Genomic DNA, 13,466 nt, shown 5'->3' with positions numbered 1-13,466 from the left:
CAAATGAGGTAAGTGATCATTGATAAGGAAAATATTAAAGTGATGTTTAATATTTTGAATTATTTGACACTATTTTGACATAATTCAACCCATTGACAACACAAAAATCGTACTTTCATTTACTAATGGGTGCAAATCCAGACTGAAATGTGACATTTTAGTGTAAACTGATGGCAAACCTTGTGATTATTGGAACATATTTAGAGCATTCACTACATTTCTTCCCCTAAAGACTCTGTAAAACTCTGGTCCGTGGTGTGTCCTCCTTCACGTCTCCCTCGTCCCTGTTCTCCTTCCCTCCAAACGTCTGGAAGAACTTGTCCATCTCTCGCTGCAGTTTGTAGTTGCGTCGGTCGGCGTCCGCTCTGATCTGCTCCATCTGCTGGATTTTAGTTTCTGCGACACTTTTGCTGCGCTTCTGCTCCTCCAGGGTTAGCCTCAGGACGACGATCTGCCTCTCCAGGACGTTGTTACAGCGCTCCAGCCTGAACGAGCAGGAGAGAGGAGATGTGGAAGAGACGTGGAAGAGACGTGGAGGAGATGTGGAGGAGAGAGAGAGCAGGAGATTTGCAGGATATGTGGAGGAGAGAGAGAGCAGGTAGATGTCGAGGAGAGAGCAGGAGATGTGGAGGAGATGTGGAGGAGAGAGGAGGAGATGTAGAGGAGATGTAGAGGAGACATGGAGGAGATGTGGAGGATATGTAGAGGAGAGAGAGAGAGCAGGTAGATGTGGGGGTGAGAGCAGGAGATGTGGAGGAGAAGTGGAGGAGATTGGAGGAGAGAGGAGGAGATGTGGAGGAGAGAGGGAGCAGGAGATGTGGAGGAGACGTGGAGGAGAGAGGAGGAGATGTAGAGGAGATGTAGAGGAGACATGGAGGAGATGTGGAGGATATGTAGAGGAGAGAGAGAGAGCAGGTAGATGTGGGGGTGAGAGCAGGAGATGTGGAGGAGAAGTGGAGGAGATTGGAGGAGAGAGGAGGAGATGTGGAGGAGAGAGGGAGCAGGAGATGTGGAGGAGACGTGGAGGAGAGAGGAGGAGATGTGGAGGAGATGTGGAGGAGATGTGGAGGAGAGAGCAGGAGATGTGGAGGAGAGAGCAGGAGATGTGGAGGAGAGAGGAGGAGATGTGGAGGAGAAGTGGAGGAGATTGGAGGAGAGAGGAGGAGATGTGGAGGAGATGTGGAGGAGATGTGGAGGAGAGAGGAGGAGATGTGGAGGAGATGTGGAGGAGAGAGGAGGAGATGTGGAGGAGATGTGGAGGAGATGTGGAGGAGAAGTGGAGGAGATTGGAGGAGAGAGGAGGAGATGTGGAGGAGATGTGGAGGAGAGAGGGAGCAGGAGATGTGGAGGAGAGAGGAGGAGATGTGGAGGAGATGTGGAGGAGAGAGGGAGCAGGAGATGTGGAGGAGAGAGGAGGAGATGTGTTTGTTTTCTGCATTAAAAGATTCGAAAATTTGTTTTTCTGACTCCTTCAGACGTGATTCAGTTTGCCTAATTATTTTGCCTAATTTTGTTCAGTTCTTTTGTTCTTTATGTTTTGTCTTTCCGGTGACATTAACTTCAAATTATAAATCAGATGTTTTGTTCAGACAGTTACTGAGAAAATTATTTGTTTCCCCAAATACTTTTCAACTACTTTGTACTTTAACTTGAGGAATAATATTTTGAAGTAACGTTGCTCTCACTTGAACACAATGTTTTTAGCTCTACAACCTCTGCCAGTCCAGGGCCGATGGAGGGCCTCCCCTGGTGGACAACTGGTGGAGTATAACTAAAATAAGGTTGGACCTCTACAGCCTCACATGTTAGTCCTGTCCTGCTTTTGGTCATTTACGCGTTCAGAAGAAGGAAAACTGTTTGACATGGTAGTAAAACCAGCAATTTTTTTCTCGCTGTCCCCATTTGAAGCACGTTCGCACTGAGTAGGAACTAGGGACTGGGGCAGGAGCCTTTAGGAGACACAAGTGCACTACATTTATGACACTACTTTTGTTGGAAATAATATTTTTACTCATTCGCAACATCAGACAAACTACTAATCCACAAGAGAAATTAAGTAAATAATAAATAATTTAAAAAACATTTTGAATTACTTTGTGTTTCATTGTAAATGAAACATACTTGGCTGGATTACTGCAATGCTCTCTACATGGGGGTTAGTCAATTGCTCGTCTCCAACTGGTCCAAAATGCTGCTGCCCGTCTTTTAACTGGAACAAGAAAATATGAGCACATTTTGCCTATTTTAGCTTCACTCCACTGGCTGCCCGTTCATTTTAGGATTAATTTTAAAACTCTTTTATATACTTTTAAAGCCTTAAATGGTCTCGCCCCTCCTTACCTCTCCGAGCTGCTACACCCCTACACTCCCAGCCGTTCCCTCAGGTCAGCTGACCAGCTCCTTACAGTGCCACAGGCTAAAGGTCAGAGGTGAACGAGCCTTTGCAGTGGCAGCTCCAAAACTGTGGAACAAACTGCCACTCCCCATAAGAAAAGCCTCCTCACTGCCTCTTTTTAAATCGCTTCTAAAAACCCATCTGTTTTCTCTGGCTTTTAACACCATGTAGTGTGTTGATTGTATGTTTTTTATGTGTTGGGAGGGCAGCACCTTTTATTTATTTTATTTTGTTCATTTTTATTCCATAGATTTTAGTGTGTTTGTTTGATTTAATTTTCTATTTGATTTTGTTTTTATATCTCATTTTATTACTTTTATCCTATTTATGCCTCTGTAGTCTTTTACCTTGCTGTGAAGCACTTTGGAACCCTCTGGTTGTGTAAATCGTGCTATATAAATAAAATGGATTGGAATGGATTGGATGCAAAAAAGCAGGACATTTTTTTTAAATAGACTTATTTTCCTAACCCACCCAGATGCTAATGTTAGAGTGGTCCCTGCCTGTGGAGGGTCTTGGTTTTTGGTACTTTCAGAACATAACACCAACAAACACATGGATGTCTCGTGCAGGAAGCCGCAGCAACTCACCTGTGAATCCGGACCTGGTACTCCTCCCTCTGCCGGGCCATCTGCCGCTGCAGCTCCACCAGCAGCGAGTGCGCGTCTCTGGGCTCGCTCTTCCCGCTGTCGGCCGCCTGGTCCTGGAGCTCCGAAGCGGGTCCCGAGGGGAGAAACACCTCGGAGCTTCCCGTACTCAGCGGACTGACGCTGGGCTCCGAGCGCGACGTCGGCGTGGTGTAATGCAACGATTCAAACGCCTCTTCACCCGCCGGCCCGTCGATGACCTCCCGTAACTCCACTGCGGGTGAACTTGCGTGTGTTTTGGCAGAAGCGACGGGGCTCACGCTTTCCTCCAGCGGGATGATCTCGCACGACGACCAGGAAGCGCCAGAATCCTCGTTTTGTTCGTCGGAATTGTTTTGTCGCGCACGGTTTTCGGCTCGGACATTTTCAAACGATCCCCGCATAGAGCTCTCTTGTTTCATATTGTCATAAGCAGAGGGAGTGCTAATCCCGCCCGAAACACTGCTGCAGCCGCTGAGGGAGGCCAGTCCCTCGTTCGGGGTCTCGTCGGGGGTCCAGTAGTCGACGTTGGGGTCACGTAGGTCCGACCATGCCTCAGTCCAGCTCAGGCCGTCCGGTTTGGAGAGAGGTAAATGCGTAACATGCTCCTCGATGTTGTGGTACGGGCTGGCGGAGCGCGGGGCGAAGAACAGGCAGGTGTCGGGGTGGGACGAGGTGTGGCGGTGACCCAGCAGCTTCTTTTGATAAAACTCCGATTTGGACATGCAGCTGAGAAGAGAGCAAAGGAAAAGCTTGAACTTTATTGAAAACATTTGTTATCTATTTCACTCATTTTGATGCTTTAATACAGTGGTCCCCAAACACATCCAGCCCTTTGGGCCTTTCAATTCGGCCTGCCAAGCTTGTCCAAGTTATATTAAAAAAAAAAATATATATATATATATACCCTGCGACAAGTTGGCCACTGTCCAGGGTGTACCCCGCCTAAGGCCCGAAAACCCCGAAAGGGAGCAAGGATGAAAAGCACAGCAAGTCCAATAGTGAATAAGAAAATGGATGGATGGATGGATGGATAGATATATAGATATATATTATATTATATATATATATATATAAATATATATATATATATATTATTATTATTATTTTTTTTCTGTTACAAGTTACAGGTCAAATCTTGCGTGTAATTTATAGTAATTCTTCAGTTCACACAAACACACAATCCATATTTTCCGGGCCCGGCCCCTCGGCCAAATTTTAGAACCCAATGTGGCCCTCAAGTCAAAAAGTTTGGGGACCACTGCTTTAATAGTTCTGTTCTGTCTGAAATACTTGTACTTTAACTTACACAAAATTCCCTAGTTCTTCCACAGCTTTCTTAAGATTTACAGATAAAAATAGATGAATTTCTCCTGATATCTTCAGGGTTTTTCCATTTATAAAGTCGACGGACAGACTTTACCTTTGCCCCGCCTCGTCGTCTTTCTCCGTGATGAGCGGCAGAGACATTTGTCGCAGCCAGGGGGCGCTGTTCGAGCCCACAGCGGGTCTGAGAGATGGAGGAGGCACTTTGGAGAAGAGGCTATGGTACTCTCTGATGAACTCCAGCATCAGGACCTGCACCAGCGCCGCGCCTGAGCGACGCCACAAAGTTACAATGAAAACACTGAAAATGCTCTCGTCACTGGAGGTAAACACGAAATCGACCATTAAACATATTCAGTTATTACCTGAGATCAAAACTATGCTCATGGATTTGAGTCTTTACACCAAAAGAAAACCATTTTAAATTCCCAGGGTAAAAGTGAGAGTTTTCTATAACAAATGATGGAAAGAGCCTCCATATTGTAATGGAGTTTAACAAAAAGTGTAGTTTTTTGTCAATAAATCTGCAGATAAAATGAAAAACTATTGTCGGCTCATCATTTCTGTGAGTATTTGTCCAGTAAAACCTCAAAATCCACTTTGTCTGTGTCTCATCGTTAAAGCAGCACTGCGGGACATTCCTGGTAGCAGTTGACATAACTCTGGGACATTCTCCATGGAGATAGATCCGTTTTTTGCCATTCTTTGGAATGTTGGAGGCAAAGTAAGAACATGGAGACGAGCAGGTGGCAGATCCTCCACCGCAAATGTTACGAGTCAAGTTTGTGGAGAGACAAGTCCCTTCACAGCAAGAGAGCATGTTTTACAAGCTTTTCTGGTACTGCAAAAACACCTGTGATTAAATAATTGCGTCTACTTTTTAGCTGAAATACATCCATTTTTTAAACAATTTATTTAAAATACAACTAATGCGTTCAAACCAGGTTCTGACGTCGCTCACGTGTGTCTGAGAGCTTTTATTTGACGAAACCAACTCGATTTGTTCGTAGCTTGTGACAATCTTAGTTTCTCCAGTGAAATAATCCCAGTTTCTCCAGTGAAATAACATCACGTTCCGCTTCACTTTTGCCTCCATTCTGGCTTTGAGAACATTTCCCTGTACAAAATGTTCTGTCGGGACTCATAATATGTGTGTCTTGTGGTTTCTTGCCTCCCACGATGCTTTGCGGGTCCTCGGCTTTGGAGCGAAGTATGTTTGGTCCGAACACAGTGGCTAAATTCTGGCAGCTCATTTTGTTGCTGCTGGAGTAACTCTGCACTTCGTTCAGAAATCTATCCAACAAAAAAGAACAACAACACACATACACAAGAATAGAACACAGTCGTAACAATACGGTCGATCGGCGTCCGTGACACTTACTGGCAAATGAAGTTGAGGAGGTTGAAGTTAGCGACAGGAAGCTCGTGAAGCAGGTATCGTAACTCGAGCAAAGCCTAACGTGGATGAAAGAAGAGACGGTAAGAGCTCCTGAGTTAGATTCCTCAACCGTCGGAGCCTCTTTGCATGGGGTTACTGCCAGGTTTGCGTGGACTAGATTTAACAACGCTCTGCAGACTGTTTTTGACACTCCATCCTCAACTTTAGAACTATGAACTTGGGCCTCAAAACTCCTGCCACTGACACAATACACGGATACCTTTGGAACGAACGTGTGGTGGCGGGATAAAAAGGCCATCACAAGGAAGTGGATGACACAAATGTCACCGATGATCAAGGAGTGGACTGAGATAGGAACAGACATTAGACGAATGGGGGAATGAAAATGACATTCGGACTCAATTTGGAAACGGACACATTATAAACTTTGGACAAATGGAAACTGACTATTGGACTTGCTGTGCTTTATTATTTATATCGTTATTATTATTATTTATTATGATGATAATTTTTTTTTTCCAGAGGTGTCGATTTGAAACTTCTACTGTACGAGGAAATGTGTAAAAATGGCCCAAATTGCACATAATTGGGACATATAACTTAAAAAAACAAGACAAGTTTAAAGTTCTTGTTTTACAGAGGACATTTTTGACATCTTCTTTAGCATTTGCTTCACTTTGGAGTCAGAAATGTAATGAATCAGGCTTAGAGTTAGTGCTACTTTAAGTGCCGATACTTTATGTGTTTCCACGTGGAGAGCAAACTGATCAGAAAACACTCTTAGAACTCACTTATCTTCAGCATTTCTTTTTATGTATTATTCCACTTTCCCTCTTTTCCCTTCTCTTTTGGTTGCAGCTGTATCTCAGGTTGAGCTGAATGACTTTAAGAAGAAGCGACAAAGGCTAAAAAAACCTACTGAAATATAAAATGGATGTACTGCATTTTACCGTAGAAAAGCAAATAAAATGATTCTAATGAAAAAAACACACCTTAAAGTCCATATTAAGGTTTTCAAGGTCTTTAGAATGACTTAGTTTGTTGGTGTCGAGCCTGTGGTAAATATTTATCACAGGTTTACCTCTGTCAGTTCGCATGGACAGGAAGAGCTGAATCCCTCTGTGATGTCATCAGTGTGCGACACAGAGACACTTTTCTGACAGTTTAAACCATGGTTGGACTAAATAAAGGTGTTTTATGGTATTATTGTGTGTCAGATCAGAACTGTTGTGTCATTTATATGGAGTTTGGCTCTTGTTTACAGTCTGGTTGCTAGGTAACAGCTGTGGAATGACCTCTACCTGTGTCATATTTGTGCTCACGTCCAACCAGGAAGTACAATTATAAACTTTACAAGGGACAAACGGGACAAATGTTTAGTCAAATCTGAAATATAATCGTGTCCAGTGCGTTTTAGTCACTTGATTGGGTAGAACTCCCCAAAAACATTTACAAAATGAACTGACATCCGATCATTATTCCACACAAGGTTTTTCCGTGACTTGTTCCTCGGCCGTGCGTTTTTTACCCGTGTGCGGTCGGTGGACAGTCTCCGGCCACACTGCAGAAAGTGCTGGTAGTGGCTGTGCGGCACCAGCGGCTCGGGCAGCTGGCGGAGGTAGAGTTTCAGCAGCGACGCTACCGTGTGGACGTCCGTGGTACTGCAAGAGAAGAGCGCCACGCGTCAAAGAGGGCACATTCCCAGTCAGAACGTGTCTCTCTCCGCTCACACATATCCATACGTGTGTTTGTGTGTGCACAATGTAACTGATGCTTTTTTAATGCTTTTATTCTGTGGAGCACTTTGTGATATTGTTTTTGTAAAGTGCTATAAAATTTAAATTATTATTGCTGTTATTGTTATTTTTTGCTATTATCGTTGGTCTTTTTGTTCTTATTATTATAACTAGCATTATTAATATTGTTGTTATTAATATTATTATTGATATGATTATTGTTTTTATTAATATTATTATGGTTATTATTGTTATTAGTATTACAATATGTGACATTCTGCAATATATCATGATATTTTAAGAACCAAAAACGTTTTAAAAACAGTATTTTGTTTTGAATCCACAAATGCAAAATCTTTAACTTAATTTTTTGATGTTTTTTCAACAATATTAATGCAAGATATCTTTACACAATATCAAAAGCCAAAAACACAAACAAAAAAACTGAATTAAAACAACCTGCACTAACTTAATTTAAAATGTAACCATTGTAATAATCAAAAGAGTGAATTATGTCGAATGTGTTTCCTTTCCTAAAATACACTCATGGCGATATATCGATGGAGCAGCTCATACTTTCACTGCTTAAACACCACATTTTTTTCACAACTAGGCCTGGGCAATATTGACAAAAATGTATATCTCAATGTATATTTTTGGAGCATCTCAATAACAATATTCCAACGATATTGTGTCCATCCAACAGAAACATCGTCTTAAAACGTATTTGTTGATTTATTTCATAATCAGAAATTTGTGAAATGTCTGATATTTCTGCACTTTTGGGATTAATTTGACACTTGTATATGTTTTATTTTGTATTTTTTTTAAATTTTCTTTTTTAATCAGTTCATCTTTATGCCTTTTTGTATTTCTTTTTTTACTATAAATGATACTTGATATTTTGCCGCATCATTCCCCTCATCCTCGAGTGCAGAATTTTGCATTATGAATAATTCAATACAATTACTCACATTACCATACAATTTATTTTAAAATCTCAAACAAATAAAATTCTTAAACTTCAATATCCGTCACTCGTTAGTCTTTAAACATTCAGCAAATATGAGTTAATTGCTCCCAAAAACTGATTTCATGACCCTTGTAAAGCCACAACTGTCGATTAATTGGTCTTAAAAATTGTAATGAATCGACGGCTTATCCCGCCCTTAATTTGCTTTCACCTGTCGAACGCGGGCCTTTCCCCCGAGTCGTACGCCAGCCTCAGCTCCTGGACCGCCCGCGTCTGTCCCGGTCGCCGGAACAGCCCGACCTCACCGAGGCCGCGGTCCCGGATGAAGTTCACACTCTGCTCCACCACCAGGGGCACCAGACGCACCCCGTATTTACGCTCGTACAAGACCGTCTCCTCCAAACGCTGTCCAAAGACACCTGGAGGGAAAAAAGAACCAAAGAGAAACTAGTATTAGGCCTGAACACGAGCTGAAGGGGCTGAACACGAGCCTGAACACGAGCTGAAGGGGCTGAACACGAGCCTGAACACGAGCTGAAGGGGCTGAACACGAGCCTGAACACGAGCTGAAGGGGCTGAACACGAGCCTGAACACGAGCTGAAGGGGCTGAACACGAGCCTGAACACGAGCTGAAGGGGCTGAACACGAGCCTGAACACGAGCCTGAACACGAGCTGAAGGGGCTGAACACGAGCCTGAACACAAGATGAGAAGCTGAACACGAGCCTGAACAGAAACTGAAGGAGCTGAACACGAGCCTGAACACAAACTGAAGTAGCCGAACACGAGCCTGAAAAAAAACTAAAGGAGCTGAACACGAGCCTGAACACAAACTGAAGGAGCCGAACACGAGCCTGAACACAAACTAAAGGAGCTGAACACGAGCCTTAACACAAACTGAAGTAGCCGAACACGAGCCTGAAAAAAAACTAAAGGAGCTGAACACGAGCCTGAACACAAACTGAAGGAGCCGAACACGAGCCTGAACACAAACTAAAGGAGCTGAACACGAGCCTTAACACAAACTGAAGTAGCCGAACACGAGCCTGAAAAAAAACTAAAGGAGCTGAACACGAGCCTGAACACAAACTGAAGGAGCCGAACACGAGCCTGAACACAAACTGAAGTAGCCGAACACGAGCCTGAAAAAAAACTAAAGGAGCTGAACACGAGCCTGAACACAAACTGAAGGAGCCGAACACAAGCCTGAACACAAACTAAAGGAGCTGAACACGAGCCTTAACACAAACTGAAGGAGCTGAACACAATCCTGAACACAAACTGAAGGAGCTGAACACGATCCTGAACACAAACTGAAGGAGCTGAACACGATCCTGAACACAAACTGAAGGAGTCGAACACGAGCCTGAACACAAACTAAAGGAGCTGAACACGAGCCTGAACAGAAACTGAAGGAGTCGAACACGAGCCTGAACACAAACTAAAGGAGCTGAACACGAGCCTGAACACAAACTGAAGGAGCTGAACACGAGCCTGAACACAAACTGAAGGAGCTGAACACGAGCCTGAACACAAACTGAAGGAGCTGAACACGAGCCTGAACACAAACTGAAGGAGCTGAACACGAGCCTGAACACAAGACTATGTTCATAATTACAATAGGTATAACTCCACTTAATAAAAAAATAAATACAAATAAATATTTTTTAAAACCTTCACGCGCACTCTCTAACTGCATGTTTACCATTTCCATCACAATTAGCTAAGGTTGCATTTCAGTTTGCCCGACAAAAATAATTATAAACTTCATTATTAGTTTCATTTTTATTTGTATTTCGGAACACTGTATGATTGATACAGTAACATCCGCCCCCCTCTGCGAGTTTGGCTGCCATTCTCGCGCCAGCCTGGACTTTGCGGGAGTGAGTACCAGTGAACGGGATCCATGCTCCTTTGTGGAGGGTCTTGAGCCACTCGTCCCCTTGTCCCGCGCTGTTCGACAGGAAGAAGTACGAGCCGGGACTGGCCAGGACGTCTCTGTTCCCTTCAGAGAGCACAGGAGACGTGCAAGAGGTCAACAATCTGGAAGGTCTCACTCGTGGTGTCTCGGACATTCATCACATGCACATTTATTACGAGTAAGTGGGGGTGCCTTTAAAGCGCCTCTTTGTTTAAAAATGCACAATGGAAATTTTCTGGTGATGTTTTTGCTTCGCCTGGAATGTTTAACAGACTGTCCCCACCAAAATACTACAGTGTGCACCTTTAATTGTATGTTCATTTCTGCTCCTAAAGCCAGACCTTTTAACTTTATGCATTAAAAAGTATGCGACGGAATTATTCACACCTAAAGTGACTTGGTGTCTTGGGGCCATTCTTCTTTTCCTGTTGAACTAGAAAGAAGTAGATCTCCGGTTGAGTTTTGAACTGCCAGGTCATGTTTGCTCAGCTACAGTTTTGGGTGCGGCCTGACACTGAGTCAGCCTTTCTAAACACATTTTTTAAAGAAATTGAACTGGTTATTGGCACATGGCTTTTATGTTCACGGCTTGCAATATTCAGGCCAGTTTCTGTCGCAAAAACTCAAATACTCCATAAAACGCTGATGTTTAACGCAGACGTTCATACTCATGACAGTTCTCACAGTCAATTAATGTTACCCAAAGTAACCAATTACCGTATTTTCCGAACACTAAGCCGCACCTTTTTTCATAGTTTTGGCCGGGGTGCGACTTATACTTATATTTATACTCATATACTTATACTCCTGAGCGACTTACATGTGATATTATTTGTTATTTTCACACTTGCAACCGCATTTCATTCTCCAGTGTGACTTATATATATATTTTTCTTCTCTAGTAAGGATTTATTGGGTGGTGCGACTTATAGTCCGGAAAATACGGTACATAAAAGAACAAACATTCAATCTGCTTCCTAAATATTTAACAATAATAGAAAACCATTTGAATTGAAAGGGTTGTTAAAAAACTGAATAAAACACTTGAACATATACAAGTTTGTACTGTATGATGTTTTGAATTTGTTTGAAATTATTCCCTGATTGTTTTGAGGAAGATTTGGGATACATTGCATCATCTCTGTGTGTCTAACCTTCATGTGTCTAAAGTTTCAAGTCGGCGCTCAAATGGACTAAAGAGACAGTGTGCTACGGGACGCGGTGCAGGTACAGAGGAAGGAAGACGGGACCTTTGTGACGAGTCCGGTCGTGTTTCCAGGACTTGAAGCAGCTGAGCCCCATAATGCACTGCTCTGGATCCTCAGAGTCTCCGGCCGACCGACGCAGAACTGCCAAACACACGTGCACAAACTTTTCACAGAGCAATTTTGACACGGAGCTTACGGCTAGTCGCATGGAAAAGTAATGCGGCTCTACAGCTTGATTGATCAGCCGCTAAATATTTTAATTGTTTAATTATTCGGCTTTCGTGTGACCATCCGCCACGCAAGCCTGTTTAGTCGGGCTTTTCACTTGCTGCAATAAATCAGCCACAGATTTACTCCAAGCTCGTTGATGAATAGATAGCTTCCTGAAGTCTCGTGGGGGACTCCATTCTAATTGCGTTATCGGGACGTATGACTTCATAGCGACTTGATGAAAGCTCCAAACGTCTGTTACACTCAGAGATGGATGACCCATGTAAAGGTCATTTACATAAAGTGGTCGAATTGGTTACGTTTGGTCTTAATGGAAGCAAAATGTAGACCTTTGTTTATCAAAGTATACATTTAGTTTAGTGTGAACGTCACTCACCTCACTTTTGCCAGAAGATACTACATGACATCAGCCCCGTTCGTACTGATGGACCGGCCTTTTCAGATCATTTGCAACAAAACAAAAAAAATCTGTTCAGTGACCTTGTTTTACCTGCATATTTTTTTAGATTATTGTGGCCAAGCTGAACCTATAACTTACCCTAACCATGTCTGGAAAACAAGATGAACCGCTGTGAATGTCTTGTGTTTTACTCAATGTTAGATTTCCCAAATGGATTTAAATGTTAGGTATGCACGCTTGGAGAGACGCTAAGGCAGGTAAAACATCCCGCTGGTCATTTGTCCAAGACGACTTTTGTGTTCTTCAAACCTGCAACAAAAGTCAGCGACAAAATGGAACGAGAAACACAAGATCCATCCGAGGTTAGTGTGCTTAAGAGAGCCAATAAAAAACTGCCAATTCCTCCTCGTGAAGATCAGGCCAACGACAATTCATTTGGTTTTGTCTCCTTGGCAGAATTTATACGGCAAAATCAATAAGTCTGGTGCTTGCAACCTGAAATCTAACAGCGACTCTCAATTCAGCCTTGGTGTCGAGGTCTGTATAAAAAAGGAACGTGCTTCACTGGTAAACTTCCTCCAACAAAAATTCCAACAATGATGAGACCTTTTTGTTTCTTGTTTAAAGTAGAAAATGTGTACAAAACTGGCACTTTTTGCATCAAAGTCAGCGACAGAATGCTGATAAATGCATTTTACAGAATGTTCTTGAATTTAAGTCCACTTTTGTATTCCGAGCACTCCATCCGCTTTTCCACCAAGAAATCAAACACATTTAGGTCTTTTTGTTGAACTGCTGATGTCAAGGCCCATTGTAAAAAAAAACCTACAAAATTAATAAGAGAAGAGTCCACAAAGGAATGGCAAGACTCCCAACAATGAATCCGGCAATGGCAAGACATCCAGCGTTTGTTCTTTACAGTTGGATCGTAAAAACAGAATGACAACGACGCGGAAAATACATTTGCTCAAGAGTCACAAATAGTGATGTTTTGTCCATTGTGTCAAAAGCTGTCCTGCTGGAGAAGACGATTCCTCCATGTCCAGTCGTCTCTTTGTCCCGTCTGGTCCTGGCGTGTCCCCGTCTCGTTTCCCAGCAGGCTTTGCAACACCCCCCCTCATTCTGCCCCATCAATAACCGGCCGGTGCGTTCGTGTGACGGCGGTGCATTAGGAAAATTGGATCTCTGCGACGGAGCACTGTTTTTTTTTCCTTTTTTTTTTTTTTTACTGAAGTAATCACTGCTGATGGC

At 43.0% G+C, this 13,466-nt stretch overlaps 1 protein-coding gene across 1 annotated transcript; it reads right to left on the bottom strand.

The window, feature by feature from the left end:
- Positions 1-205: 205 nt before the first annotated feature.
- LOC140360336 (rho GTPase-activating protein 24-like) lies at positions 206-11,721 on the bottom strand. Its single transcript, XM_072445549.1, has 9 exons — positions 11,627-11,721; positions 10,347-10,460; positions 8,667-8,874; positions 7,275-7,407; positions 5,729-5,802; positions 5,519-5,640; positions 4,445-4,616; positions 2,986-3,750; positions 206-485 (listed from the first exon to the last, which is right to left on the bottom strand). The coding sequence occupies exons 1-9, from the start codon at positions 11,676-11,678 to the stop codon at positions 227-229; spliced, it is 1,899 nt and encodes a 632-aa protein (XP_072301650.1). The 5' UTR covers positions 11,679-11,721; the 3' UTR covers positions 206-226.
- Positions 11,722-13,466: the final 1,745 nt, after the last annotated feature.

This window comes from Eucyclogobius newberryi, unplaced genomic scaffold (genome assembly GCF_026437365.1).
Source record: "Eucyclogobius newberryi isolate DKJ021-1_F unplaced genomic scaffold, fEucNew1.0.hap1 SCAF_15, whole genome shotgun sequence".
NCBI classification, from domain to species: domain Eukaryota; kingdom Metazoa; phylum Chordata; class Actinopteri; order Gobiiformes; family Gobiidae; genus Eucyclogobius; species Eucyclogobius newberryi.
The sequence above is the reverse complement of the archived record's forward strand: the minus strand, read 5'-3'. Positions and strand labels throughout refer to the sequence as shown.